Source organism: Cibotium barometz, chromosome 17 (assembly GCF_041138505.1).
Source record: "Cibotium barometz isolate CiBa-2024 chromosome 17, ASM4113850v1, whole genome shotgun sequence".
In the NCBI taxonomy this organism is placed as follows: domain Eukaryota; kingdom Viridiplantae; phylum Streptophyta; class Polypodiopsida; order Cyatheales; family Cibotiaceae; genus Cibotium; species Cibotium barometz.
The window spans coordinates 45,541,628-45,554,780 of record NC_141062.1 but is presented as its reverse complement, the minus strand read 5'-3'; the positions used below and the strand labels follow the sequence as shown (position 1 = coordinate 45,554,780).

The 13,153-nt window shown below is 42.0% G+C and overlaps 1 protein-coding gene across 1 annotated transcript; it reads right to left on the bottom strand.

The window, feature by feature from the left end:
• Positions 1-6,950: 6,950 nt before the first annotated feature.
• Positions 6,951-12,597, bottom strand: LOC147630064 (uncharacterized). The gene is made up of 4 exons (XM_086811683.1): positions 11,054-12,597; positions 10,852-10,953; positions 7,453-10,218; positions 6,951-7,316 (listed from the first exon to the last, which is right to left on the bottom strand). The coding sequence occupies exons 1-4, from the start codon at positions 12,461-12,463 to the stop codon at positions 7,269-7,271; spliced, it is 4,326 nt and encodes a 1,441-aa protein (XP_086667809.1). The 5' UTR covers positions 12,464-12,597; the 3' UTR covers positions 6,951-7,268.
• Between the last annotated feature and the right edge of the window lie 556 nt (positions 12,598-13,153).

Here is a 13,153-nt window from a genome sequence, read left to right as displayed (position 1 = left end):
TTTTCCTTTCTTGTTTGTGTCTACTTTAATTTTGATTCATTTAATTTTGAAAATTTATGTTTGTAGATTGAATGAGCATGCAGTTATCAAACCAAGCTTGAGGGATGTACTCACGAATGCTAATAACATTTGTGAGTGCAACACTCAAGTTTTCATGAGCTCCTTGACTCCCCAAGAGCGTCAGGTCGTCATAACAATGCAAGAACCAGGGAGGTGAAAGGAACTGTGGGCTGGTACCCTTTAAGTAGAGCAACATCTCACAAATGCTAATAACATTTGTGAGTGCAACACTCAAGTTTTCATGAGCTCCTTGACTCCCCAAGAGCGTCAGGTCATAAACAATGCAAGAACCAGGGAGGTGAAAGGAACTGTGGGTTGGTACCCTTTAAGTAGAGCAACATCCCTTTTCTTGCCTCTTGTTTGTTTAGGGTATTGACTCATATTTTTTGGATGTACATTATGTTTGCTTTGTCAATGTGTTGCAGGTTGAGTTTAATGCAGACATCAAGAAAGCACTGGAGAGGATAAAGGCTACAGTTCCCATGGAGGAGAGAGCAGGTGTAGAGAAGGAGGAGATTGATGTAGTGCAGCGGAAAATATCTGATCGGATGGGCAGGGTATAGTATCTACACTCTATGTTTGACATTCGTAATAATAAGTGGTGTTGAGTGTGAGAAGTTTGAGTCTTCTTACTATTGAGTTAATGTTGTGTAGGTCTTAAATTGCCTTGACCCACAGCTTGGAGATGTCTGGAAATCGAAATTATTTTCCTTGAATTTTGAGACTGCAGATAAGGTCATCACTCTAGAGAAAATTAAGTGCATTGCACTTGCTCCCCTTAAGGACGAGAAAAAAATAAAGTATCTCTCTTTTTTGGAGGCTAGTGTTATCATGAGGAATATGTATTACATGCCTTCAGCCAGCAGCAGATATTCCTTATAGAGGGTGAGATTTGTATTTGGTGTCTTTGTTTAGTATTGATAATATTGTTTGTGTTGAATTCAATCTTTTGATGCATTTCTTTATTGCACCTAAAGGTGGTTGGCTAGAGAGAATTTTTTTGGAAAAGATAGAAAATCATGCCCTTGCAGTGCTTGAGAAACTCAAGACTGTAGCAAATATAGGGTGGTTGTTTACTCTACCTCCAGACTACACTCTTAATCAGTATTATGAAGACATCAAGTTGGAGGGGAGAAAGTATATGCTCACCTCTCTGAAGATAAGAGAGAGTAGTGAACTGAGAGGTGTTGGGAAGGCTGAGAATTTAGCTACCAAGAAGACAGAGCTTGATCAGGCAGCACATAGGGTTGTCTTTAGGTAAGCACTTCATTCATTCTTTTTGCTAATGTCCATTTAAGTTTCATTATCATTGTGCCATGCATAAATTTAATAGTTTTTTTCGGTTGGAATGGCCTAGATATCTCACATACTTGAAGAGTGAAGGCAAGATTGATGACCTTCCTTGACTTTGCAAGGGGTGGACAAAGATTGCAACCCCTGCAACATCCATGTATCCAGTCTCCATGCATGGCCGCTCCTAATGGGAGTTGGCCAATTGATGGTTGGATTTTTCTGGTGGAAATGTGCTGACAGGATAGCTTGATCTCTATAAACTGTATTCTACCACCAAGAAGACCGATGATCCTCCCAAGGGTCAAGTTACTCCTGGAAGGTCGAGATCACGGAACAAGGATAAGGAGGACTACAAAGAAGGTTGGTTTTTGTTCAGTGTTTGCAACATGCTACATGGAGTATAGTATACCAAAAGAAGTAAGATTATATGGTGTTTAACCTTTCTTTTTTGTTCTTGCGCTGATAGAGGTGGCGAACACCATCTCTGCCACCTGGGGATTCCACTCTTGATATTCATGATGGCGATGATGGTAATTTAACTACTCGTTTTATGTCATGAGTTTTGAATTGGATGTGATATGGATAGGTAGTTTGCTAGATGTATATGTTTATTAATGGATTGTTGTGAATATTTCATTAAATTCAATCATTGGGTTTTTAATCAGCTAAAAGGGTAGTGAAAGTTGTCACTCCCTTTATCTATTATTCGCCACCCTCACCGGATAGGACACTAGGCTGCCATGGTGGATTGGCTACATTTGGATGCTCAGTAGGCGACTATATCTCCATGGATCAGGACTTTTCTTGTGGCAAAAAATAGCATGTGACCCTACCAAGAAGTACAAGAAGAAGAGAGTAGTTCGATGGGCAGCAGATTTCATTTTCTTGGACTTTCCTAGCGGGGAGAAGTTGGGTGTCGGCTCTCCATTGCCTCCTTGGAACTTGCTTTCAGAGGACCATGTCAAATACGGTTTTAGCCACAGCCACTTCTAGTTTGGGAGATAGTGGATGGCTTGCCATGCTTTTCCCCATTGCAGGTAATGTAGGATATTCATATGCTAATTGAAAAGTGTATGCCTCTTTTCTTAGTTTATATGATGATCTTAAATACTGTGCTACATTGCCAGGTCCTTACTTGACATGGATTGAGAGGTACGTCAAAGTCCAGGACCTCCACGTGATGAGAAGAGTGGTGGTGTTGGACAAGAATGAGTATGGCTTTGTTAAACATTATGGGGAGGACATGCTAGTACGTACATCCGCTTCATCTCTATTATTGAAAATGGTTTCTATTGGAATAGATTGCAGTGTTACATGAAGTGTCTGCTCTTGTGCAGCTTCATACTTCTATGTTGGTGTTTGCATGTCACAATGGAGCCACGCCACCCATATTCATGGTCGAGAGCCTTTCCCTATTTGAGATGCATTGTGTGCGAGCGAGCAATCATGTGGACCCACTACATGCCGGAGGTGCAGCGCGCGGATTCATGGGCTCTCATCTACGAGTGCACCACTTCAGGGTGCTAGGGGCACACTAGAGCGCTCATGTGGATTTGTTTCTATGATTTTGAGTTTGCTATGTGTGCCGAGAGGTCTAGTCCTGGAGATGGGTTGTGGCACATGCCCTCTCATGAAGTCATGTCAGGCTAGTGGTAGATCTTGTTATTCATTTGATGTGGATGCACTCATAGTGGATACGCATGTGTTACCACTAGTGTAGGCATCCGCTGGCAAGAGAACTCGTAGGGATGAAAAAGAGGTTAGGGAGGATGATTATTCAACAAATCCCACTTCTAATCCCTTCGATGACTAGTGAGACACTTTACTTTCATTTTGTTGTACTATGTACATTGTCTAGTGACATGCTTTATTTATGGTGGATTAAAAAATGGCTCTTGTCATGGCATATTTTTTCCCTAAACTCTCATGATGATTTTCCTTGCGATTGCGGTATAAGAGACATGGTTGACTTAACATCATTATATTCTTGGTCATTGTATTCCTCACTTTCCAATATGAACTTATTCTTCTTTGAATTTTGTCACTTGTAGTGTTTTGCCTACGTATGCGGAAGGAATGGCTAGAGCCATGGTGAGAGACAAGGGATATGATTAACAGAGCAAGGAACATTCACACATTCGTAGTCTAATAGTGGATGACCAGTGTGAAGACGATGGTTGAGGTGTTTTAAGGATGTTTAAATCTTTTGGAATATTGAGTACATGGAATATTGAGCTAGAACTAGCATGGAGTGTTATTATATTGAGTACATGGAATATGGAGTACATGGCATTTTGAGGATTAATCTTTATTGAATACGTATTCAAAACTTCCATGAGAGAATGGAAAGGACCAATGATCATCCTATGCTTTTGTTTATGTGAAGACAATATGTAAAAATCAATTGTTGCAAATAGAGTTTTACACAACGTTTCTCAAAAGCATCGCTCGAACTCGAGGCTCACTCGAACACAGTCGCTCGATAATTCGACTTACTCGTAAGCTAGTTTATGCAAAATCCAAGTAAATCTCACATGGATGCTGTGAGAAGAATCTTGAGATATATCAAAAGCATGGTAAATCATGGACTTCACTGTTAGTGTGAAGATGAGTTTAAACTTTATACATTTTGTGATGTAGATTAGGCTTCAATAAGAAGAAGCACCATAGGCATGTGTTGTGCTTAAATTGGGAATGGTTTTGTTTCTTGGACATTAAAGAAATAATCTACAATATCCTTGAGTACTACAGAAGCAAAGTATAGAGCTTCAACACAAGCAACATGTGAAGTTACATGGATGCAACTCCGCTTAGTAGATTTGGAGATAATCTTGAAAGAGCCAGTACCCATACATGGTGACAGCATGAGTTCCATTCAGTTACCAAAGAATCCAGTGTTTCATGCTTGTATAAAGCACATTGAGGTACATTATCGCGTTGTTAGAGAAAAAGTACTACAAGGTCAAGCTGATCTAAGATTTGGGAGGACTGAAGATCAGGTTAGAGGATATCTTTACCAAGGCATTGGCAAGAAAGTTATATATATAAAGGGCTATTGGCTCTCCTAGAAATCATGTTCTTTTGGAGCTTCGATACGTCTGTCTCTTGTTACAAAGAAGATTCAGAAGATTCAAAAAAATCCATGTTATATGGATCCACAATCCTAGCTCTCTTTTTGGCTGGCCCATTCTTTTCTATTCGCTCCTTAGAGGGCACTCTTTTGGGTCCCTATAGTTTTCCTAATGTGTTTTAACCTTGAACAAAGTGATAGTAGGATCAACTACAACTTCAAGACCTAAAATTATGTTTTTTCTTCTCTCATAAATTATACACAAGCTTTCTAAATTTTAGGGTATCTTCTTTCAAACTCTCCCCTCCCAAAATGGTCTCTTTGTCATTTGTGGGAATCAAGTTTTCATTCATGCCTAATATTGACCCAAATTATTAAGAGGATTCATGAAGGTTTTAATAAATTTTATACAGCATGCCTAAGACTAGGCCGTAAGTTCAATAGAATTAGAATGCCAAATATGGATCTCCTTCAATCAAGACATGAATCTCTTTTGACCCTCACTGTCCACAAGTTGAACTTCTCGTTTCTCTCCCTCTATTTTCCTCAAATCAAAATGTATTTATCTTTCATCCTATGTTTGGTAGAAACGCATTCTTCTTAAGGGACTACTTTGGTGTTTTATGCTCGGTTGAGGATGATAATTTACAAAGATAGATCTTTGATCTTAGTATCATTAAGTTTGATCTAGTGTGTGTAAGTAATGCTCTCCAACCAAGCCCTATATATACCCAAAATGACTCTTGAAACTCAAATAACACCCACACTTCAAGGTTATGATTATGGTTTTGGCCTGTTCATCAAACACATGTATGACACTAATTATATGATCTTTACAAATATGAGGAGGGGCATATTAAACATCTAAGAAAGAAGTCTCAAATGTTAGATTATTTTCCCTTTGCAATGTATATATATATATATATATATATACATTGCAAAGGGAAAATAATCTAACATTTGAGACTTATGACACTAATGATATGATCTTTACAAATATGAGGAGGGGCATATTAAACATCTAAGAAAGAGTTAGATGTTTAATATGCCCCTCCGCATATTTGTAAAGATCATATCATTAGTGTCATAAATGTGTTTGATGAATGTTATATATATATATATATACATATATATACATACATGCATACATATGTATGCATGCATGCATGCATGTATATATATATATATATATGTATGCATGTATAATATACATACATACATACATACATACATACATATATATATATATATATATATATATATATATATATATATATACATATATATATATATATGCATGCATGTATATATATACACACACATATGCATGCATGTATATATATACACACACATACATACATGTATATATATATATGTATGTATGTGTGTGTATATATATATGTATGTATGTGTGTATATATATATATATACACACATACATGCATACATATATATATATATATACATATATGTATGTATATATATATACATTACATATGTATGTATATATATATACATACATATATGTATGTATATATATATGTATGTATATATATATACATACATATATGTATGTATATATATATACATACATATGTAATGTATATATATATATATATATATATATATAACATCCCACGAAGGAATCTACATGGACCCTAAGAAGATTAGAAGTTACTTTGAAGTGGCCACACTTCAAGAATCTTGAGAAAGTATAAGCATCAAGTGGTTTAAGATACCATCGCACGTTCACAAAAAACGAGCAGAGAAATTCCTTAATGTTGTTTCCGAGACATAAAAAGCAATATTTTTTATTGCATGTGCCTACATTGAGAATTGAAATTCCATCCTCCCTTACACACCTTTCAGGTGGTCAATTAAAGATGAAATGCCCAAGAAAGAAGCCCCGGATATCAACTCTTGCATCTAAAGGTGAAGGCCAAAAGGGGGTTCAACCTTGGAAGCATGGCAGGCACTGGGCAAAGGGGGACTCAATCAGGCATGTGATAGAGGCCCCAATTGTGGATTCTCAAAAGGTCTCTTGAGGATAGAGGCAATGAGTCAAAGATGGGAGGTAATTAAAGTATCCCTATGTATGATCTAGTGAATCGATATATATTTAATTGTAGCAACAAGCAATCATAGGGCTAAGAAGATTCAGGAGTTGTACAACACCCCGTCAGACAAAATGTCCAAAGCACAATGATATTGAGATAGACAACACGATGCTACGCGATTGCATTCAAACGATAGCTAGAGCAAGCATTGGATGAAGACTCGTTTCAAATAAAGTAAACTTCATGCTCAGCACTGAGCCACACAACAAAGGACCTCTAAGGAGCCTTGCTAAACCCCACATTATTAAACTAAAGCCTCTATGAAAGACTCAATGTGAGACAAAATTGTGTTACGATGGGAAATGAAGCTGGAAAATGAAATATTCACATCATAATGTCCCAGATGCTTACTGACAGTAACCAAATTTTTTTTGAAGCGAATCTTATATTTACCTGAAAGATTTAGGTTACAAGAGAAAAATGGGCACGTTGACATTAGCTACAAATAAACTACAAGTCAGATTCTATCATATGTTAAGAACAAGGGAAGGGAAGAAGAAAGAGGGAAAGGACATGGGGGATAAGGGAAAGGGGTGGGGGGGGTGTTTGTGTGGTGGTGGCGCACAAAAATTGCATGTATAGACTTTACAGCATGCTTCCAAGCTTTTTGATCAATTTGGAGTGCAGCTTTGCTAAGAGTTACATAGCCTGCGCTGTGCCCAGCACACAGCAAACATGTACAAGCTCCGTAACATTGGTTAAAATTTCAATTTAAACCTGCAGATACGTTAAAATCGTAGTCTTTTCCTTCTACTGCCCAGATCGTCTTCATCTTGCTGCAAGATTAAAACCCAATAAAGCCCTACATCAGCCTTCATAATGCAAAGGAGACTACCAAAGCAATAAAACCTGCTCTTTCAGGGTGTGCTTGAACTGTAACATCTACATGCACCATGAAGTTGGACCACTCACCAGTTCCACATCTTCACCAATGTTGGCCACAGTGGATACAGCAGATTCAGACCGGCACTTGGCATGCACAATTGGACCTTGCGATGAGCTATCTAAGCTCTCCATGGAACCATCAAGAGAAGCATTCATGTAGACAGCTCCTCTGTACATCCACTCCTCTGCCTCATCACTGTAGAAGTCTTCGAAAAGCTCTCCACATAAGAAACAAGTGACTTGATTCTCATCTGCAGGAACTGCTGCTACCTCCTGCTGCTCCTCTGGTTTCACTGCTACATCTTCAGGAAAAAAGGCTGGAGTAACCTCAGAGGCAGCTGCTTCTGTACCATTAAACCATTCTTTCACACTCACAAACCACCTTCTGGAAACTTTTTTCAAAGATTTCTGCCGTCGATTCCTAGACACATGCCAATCCATGTGTTTACTGTGCTCTTCCTGATGCTTAAATCTCAGCCCACAAGTTGTACACTGCCTAGGAAAAGCAGAGTACAAGGCCGTAATCACAAATTGCTGCCTCTCTCGCAATGCTTCTTGTTTGAACTCAGTAAGGCTGGGACCGCTTGGCATGGTATTGGGGGGTGCAAAAGTGGCTTTTACTGATGGTTCCCCAGTCCTGAGTGCAGTGGTTGACACTGCAGTGGTGAAGGGGGCACTGAAACTACCTGGATTCGTAGGAACCACTCCAACTGGTTGAGGAACAGTAGAAGCTGATGGGGGAGCAGAAATAATTCCCTGTGCCATGAGGGAGGACAAAAGAGAAGTGTAATTGCTCCCCAATGTTGATGATGGTCCTGCTGAGGGTGGTGATTGAGATGTGGAGCCTGTGACCTGAGAAGCTACGGGAGGAGGTCCAGGAGGAAGGGGAGGTTGCAGATTTCTTGACGCAGCATAAGCTGGTGGCAGAGATAGATTGGAAGTTGAAGTAGATAGAGCAAAAGGTGCTGATTGCCCTGGTAAAACATTTGACCCTACGGGAAGGGGTGGAGGTCCACTCGGTAAGGGTGGCTGGGCTTGTACGGATGGAGGCATTAAGCCTAAGCCATGTTGCAAAAAAGCTGCCAGCAGATTGTTGGAAGGACTGTGATTCTGAGAGCCAGACAGCAAGGCAGAAGGATTCTTTGCAACAGAACCCACAGATGTAGGCATTGCCTGAGGTGACAATTGCCGCTGCTGGATCGAGACTTCTGGTAGCACATTTTCCTGCAGCACTGGCCGTTGTGGTGATTGTGCTGGTTGTGATTTACTGGCTTGAGGAAGGCGTCCTAAAAGAGGTGGTCGATGATGACTCAAGTGCTGCAGAGCAGGATATTGGAGCACTGTTTGATGTGGTTGCTCATCTGACACTGGTTCATTAGCTGGCTTCTGTGACAAAGAGTCTCCATGCAAAGAGTTTCGTAATGGAGATTGACGGACACTTGCAGACTGTTGTAGAGGCAGCTGCTGGATAAGGGGTGGTCGCAGTGGTGGGTGCAAAGGCATCAACTGCTGTGATAACTGAGGCTGCATACCCCGAACCTGACCTTGGTGATGAGCAGCTTTTGCAGGATGAATGGATGGCAAATTTGGCTGGTGCAATGGAGGGGTCAGAGGAGGGGGTGGGACATGTATTCGAGGTGAACTGGTAAGTGGTGGTGGAGAGGAGGGCCTCTGAAACTGTTTCAAGCCTGACACGTGTGTAACCGGGGATAAAGACCCCAAATTCAGCACCCCACTGGGTAACGGGGAAGAGACCAACTTTTGGGACACACTCAAGCGAGTAGTTGAAAAGGGGCGTGCTACTGTCAACTGCCCAGAGCTGGAGAGTGATGCAGGGATTGAAACCCGAGAACCCAGTGCAGAAGGTGGAGTATTTTGACTGACCTGCAAGGATCGAAACTCTGGTTGTGAAGGTGGGCTAGGTTGTTGAGGGAAAGGATGAGACGGGCGGCCCGTCATAAATCGACCATGTGCAATCATCGCACGACCATTTGACCCCAAGAGAGGAGTTTCCAATATAGGATATGGGACGGGAGCCCCGTGCCTATGCCAGACAGAATGATCTGAGATTGGTTGATCTAAACCAAAAGGTTTGCCTGCACTCAAAGCACCAGGTATCGCATTCTTGTAACCATCTTGAGGATACCAGTTATCCTTGACCTTCCTTGAACTATCACCGCTATGTGGGTTAATATCATACTCTTCTTCTCGTAAATTTTGCCAGTTTCTAGCTACGCCTCTGTTAAACCTAAAATCCAAGTCTTGAGTAGGTTCAACAGAAGCAGGAGGTAACCTTGGGACACGCATCCCCCTGATGTTGCCATAACCATCCACAAGAGCCTGAGGAGAGAGCTGTGGCGGCTCAAATCCATTTCTTGTAAGGGAACCACTTTCAGGTGGTCTCAATGAATCTTCTTCTCTCGGCCAATCCCTGTCCCACAGTTTATCTCTCTCCTCACCACTTTCTCCCTTTTCATTTCCTTGATCAATAGAGCCAATATCTCCTAGAGGGCTCACATATACCTGGCTTGACTGCTGCATTTTCTGCCTCTGTGCTTCAAGATACTTTGGATTTACATGAATGCTATGGCCAGGTTGCTGCGGTGAAGAATCCTCTGGCCGTGTTGAGTTTACTGCTGCACTAGATGGTGCAGCTCCAATGATATTCAAGTGCAGTTCTGCTTCTATTTCCCTGAGCGGTTCCATGGTGAATACACCCTGCCATGTCTTGAAAAGGTGATGCATAGCTGGGTGTAAGGAGGGATCCAACTGTCTATATGACTTTATAAAAACCTGGAAAAAAAATTGACAATTTGTCACAGGTAAAATATCTCTATAAAAGCACAGGCAGACACACATGGGAAAAAAACTATAAAACCCTATAGGCGCTCCCATCTACCATGGATCTTGGGACCACCACGTGTTATGTGCCTAAAGGACATAACTAGGGTGGCTTTATTAATGTCATTAGGCTTGTTATTGTTGGGCTCGGTGTAAAGTGACTTAGCAGCGCTTTTGTTACTGAATTACAAAAGTGAGTGGACTGCTCATAATCAGACATCTCCAGTTGGAATGATTCCCAAAAGATCAGTACCCAAATCACACCATGACCAAGCTCTACCCAGACACTTAAGCTCCAATTGTAAGGGACGCCAAGGTTTGGGCGATGTGTGGTGCAGGTCTAGCCTCAGGCTTTGGGGTGCTCCAGATGGAGCTACAGTTGTACGGTGAGCTTGCCAGCAACCCTTCAGATTGGCCTTGGTGCGTGTGCCTGTTTCACTAGGCTTGGAAGGAGCTGAATTGGTCCTTCTCCCCAAGAACAGACAAGCTCTTATTGCATCTGAAGAGTTGCTCCATCCTTTTCTTCCATGCAATCATTCGGATAAAGAACGGAGCCTACAATAAAAAAGAACACGCAGTACTGACCTCTGTTAGCCTGGCTGAGAAATGCTTGACATACTCGTTCCCAATATTTTTCACGATACTGTCCAGTAAATAAAGAGAAGGTAGCTTTTGCTCAACTGGCACCTTTAAAACAAAATACCCAGCATTAAAAAATTACTGCTAATAGTCACCATGAAACAGATCCATCGAAGGAAATATAATTGCTTGATTTGTCAATACAGACCTCCAAAATGTGGCCACAGACTGTAGACGCGATCAGCTTGGAAGCATGCAAATTCTCTCCTGCAATGATGGTGAGATTGGTGATGATGGGTTTGGAGTTGAATGTAAGCTCAGCGAGGGCCATCTTGTACTGAGCCACAAGCTCCTGCATCGCTACATCATCGATGGGCCTCTCCAATTGATTGTCATCTTCCCTCAATCTGTCCATATTAATGTCTCTGTCTTCATGTTCCAGTTCTGCTGACCTACCCCTATCGAAGCTTGGGGGGCCAAAAGAAGGAAACCTGGATCCAACCCTATCATCATCAGGTTCAGGAGGAATGGCCTCTAACCTTCTCTCCAGTCTTCTCTCTGATTCTACTGGGCCTTCTACCCTTCTCTGGATTCCGCTTTCTGATATTCTCTCCATGCTGGGAGCTCGGGCCTCTGATTGCGTCTCCATTCCAGTTACAGTCCTCTCTGATGGTCTGGTTTCCAATCTTCTCTCTATCGCTGCGAGATTTTCCACCCTTCTCTCCATCCCCATTGAGGTTTCTGATCTTCTCTCCATAGCCATGGGATTCTCTAGAATTCTCTCCATCCCCATTGAACTTTCTGATCTTCTCTGTAAGGCCCCAGAATTTTCCACCCTTCTGTCGACCAGCCTAGACTTTTCCAAGCCCCGGTCTACAGAGTTTGCCAAGCCTAATGGCCTTCTCTCAGCTGCACTTTTGAGCCTCCTGTTGATCAGGTTAGGGTTTTCTAAACCCCTGTCCGCTGTGTTTTCCACCCCTAATGATGCTACCACTTCACTGTCAACCTTGAGGTCAAGGCCAAAGAAGCTGGAACTGCTGCCTTCCATGCACAGGATGCTAGGAGGGGGGTTGCCAATGCCAACAGGGCCATCCATTCTATGGCCATTGCCGATGCCTGCAGGGCCATCCATACTATGGCCATTGCCGATGCCTGCGGGGCCATTCATCCTATGACGATGGGCGCCAACGCTAGTACGGCCATCCATCGCAAGGCCATTGCCGATGCCAGCAGGACCGTCGATTGCACGGCCAACAGGGTCAGTTGACGTGCCGTCACGCTCAAAAGTTCTCTCGCTAGGCATCATTATGGGGGGAGGGGCCATCATCATGCGCTCGCGCTCCATCATGAACATCCTGTCCATACGCTCCCGCTCCAGCAGAGCAGCCCTCTCGCGCTCCATGTCATCGCGGAAATCCCAGCCTCGCTTCAAGGCAAATTCCCTGTGCTGCTGCTGCTGCCGACGCCGTTGATCCTGCAAAGCTCTATGATGTTCCATGGAAGCGTCCATCTGAAAGTTACCCATGGCCATGGCGGGGAAAGGGAGGCCCTGGCGCGATGGGTTAGGGGGAGAGAGAATCGGGGCGCTGCGGGGGTTCAGCCGAGCTGTGCCTGCCATGGCGCATGAGAAAATATGGGAAAAACAGAGGGGTACCTTCGACTAGCCTGTTGCAACTCTTCAGAAGACTATTGAAAAAGCATTTGCTTTTTTCACTTTAGAGCAATACAATACAATACAATACAAAATGCAATGCTTTTGAAGAAGCTTTGTACCCCTTTAAAGTACGAAAAAATGGTCATGAAAGAGGGGCCAACAACATCCCAAGTGCACCCCAAAATGGTGACAATTTTGCTGAGGTGTCTAAACTAGATTGGCCCAAATCATATCGCAAAAGTGGCTTTTTGTTTTGCGGTTGATTTATTCCTTTTGTTTAAGGTCATGTTTTCATATTTATAAATATTATACTTTAGCTTCATTTTTCAGCATCTCAATTCACATACTGTTTTGCTACCATTTATCTTGTATCAAATTTTTTAAGCCAGTAGATTAAAGCGTGTCATTCAATTGGTGGATCTGGTCCCTCCACCCTACACAAATTCTTCCTTTATTTTGTAAGGGGCTTTACACATTTGAAATGAAACATTCAAGATTCACATCTCTTTTTTGTGTATTTTTTGGTTCCAGCCAAGACGTGTAAAGGCCCTAAGTAAGGGGAATATCACAAACATCTGCATACAGTGAAGCCTGCTAAAAGACATATCCAAGCATTTTCTAAGAGCCAGATGTTCAAATCCATTTCACAAACCA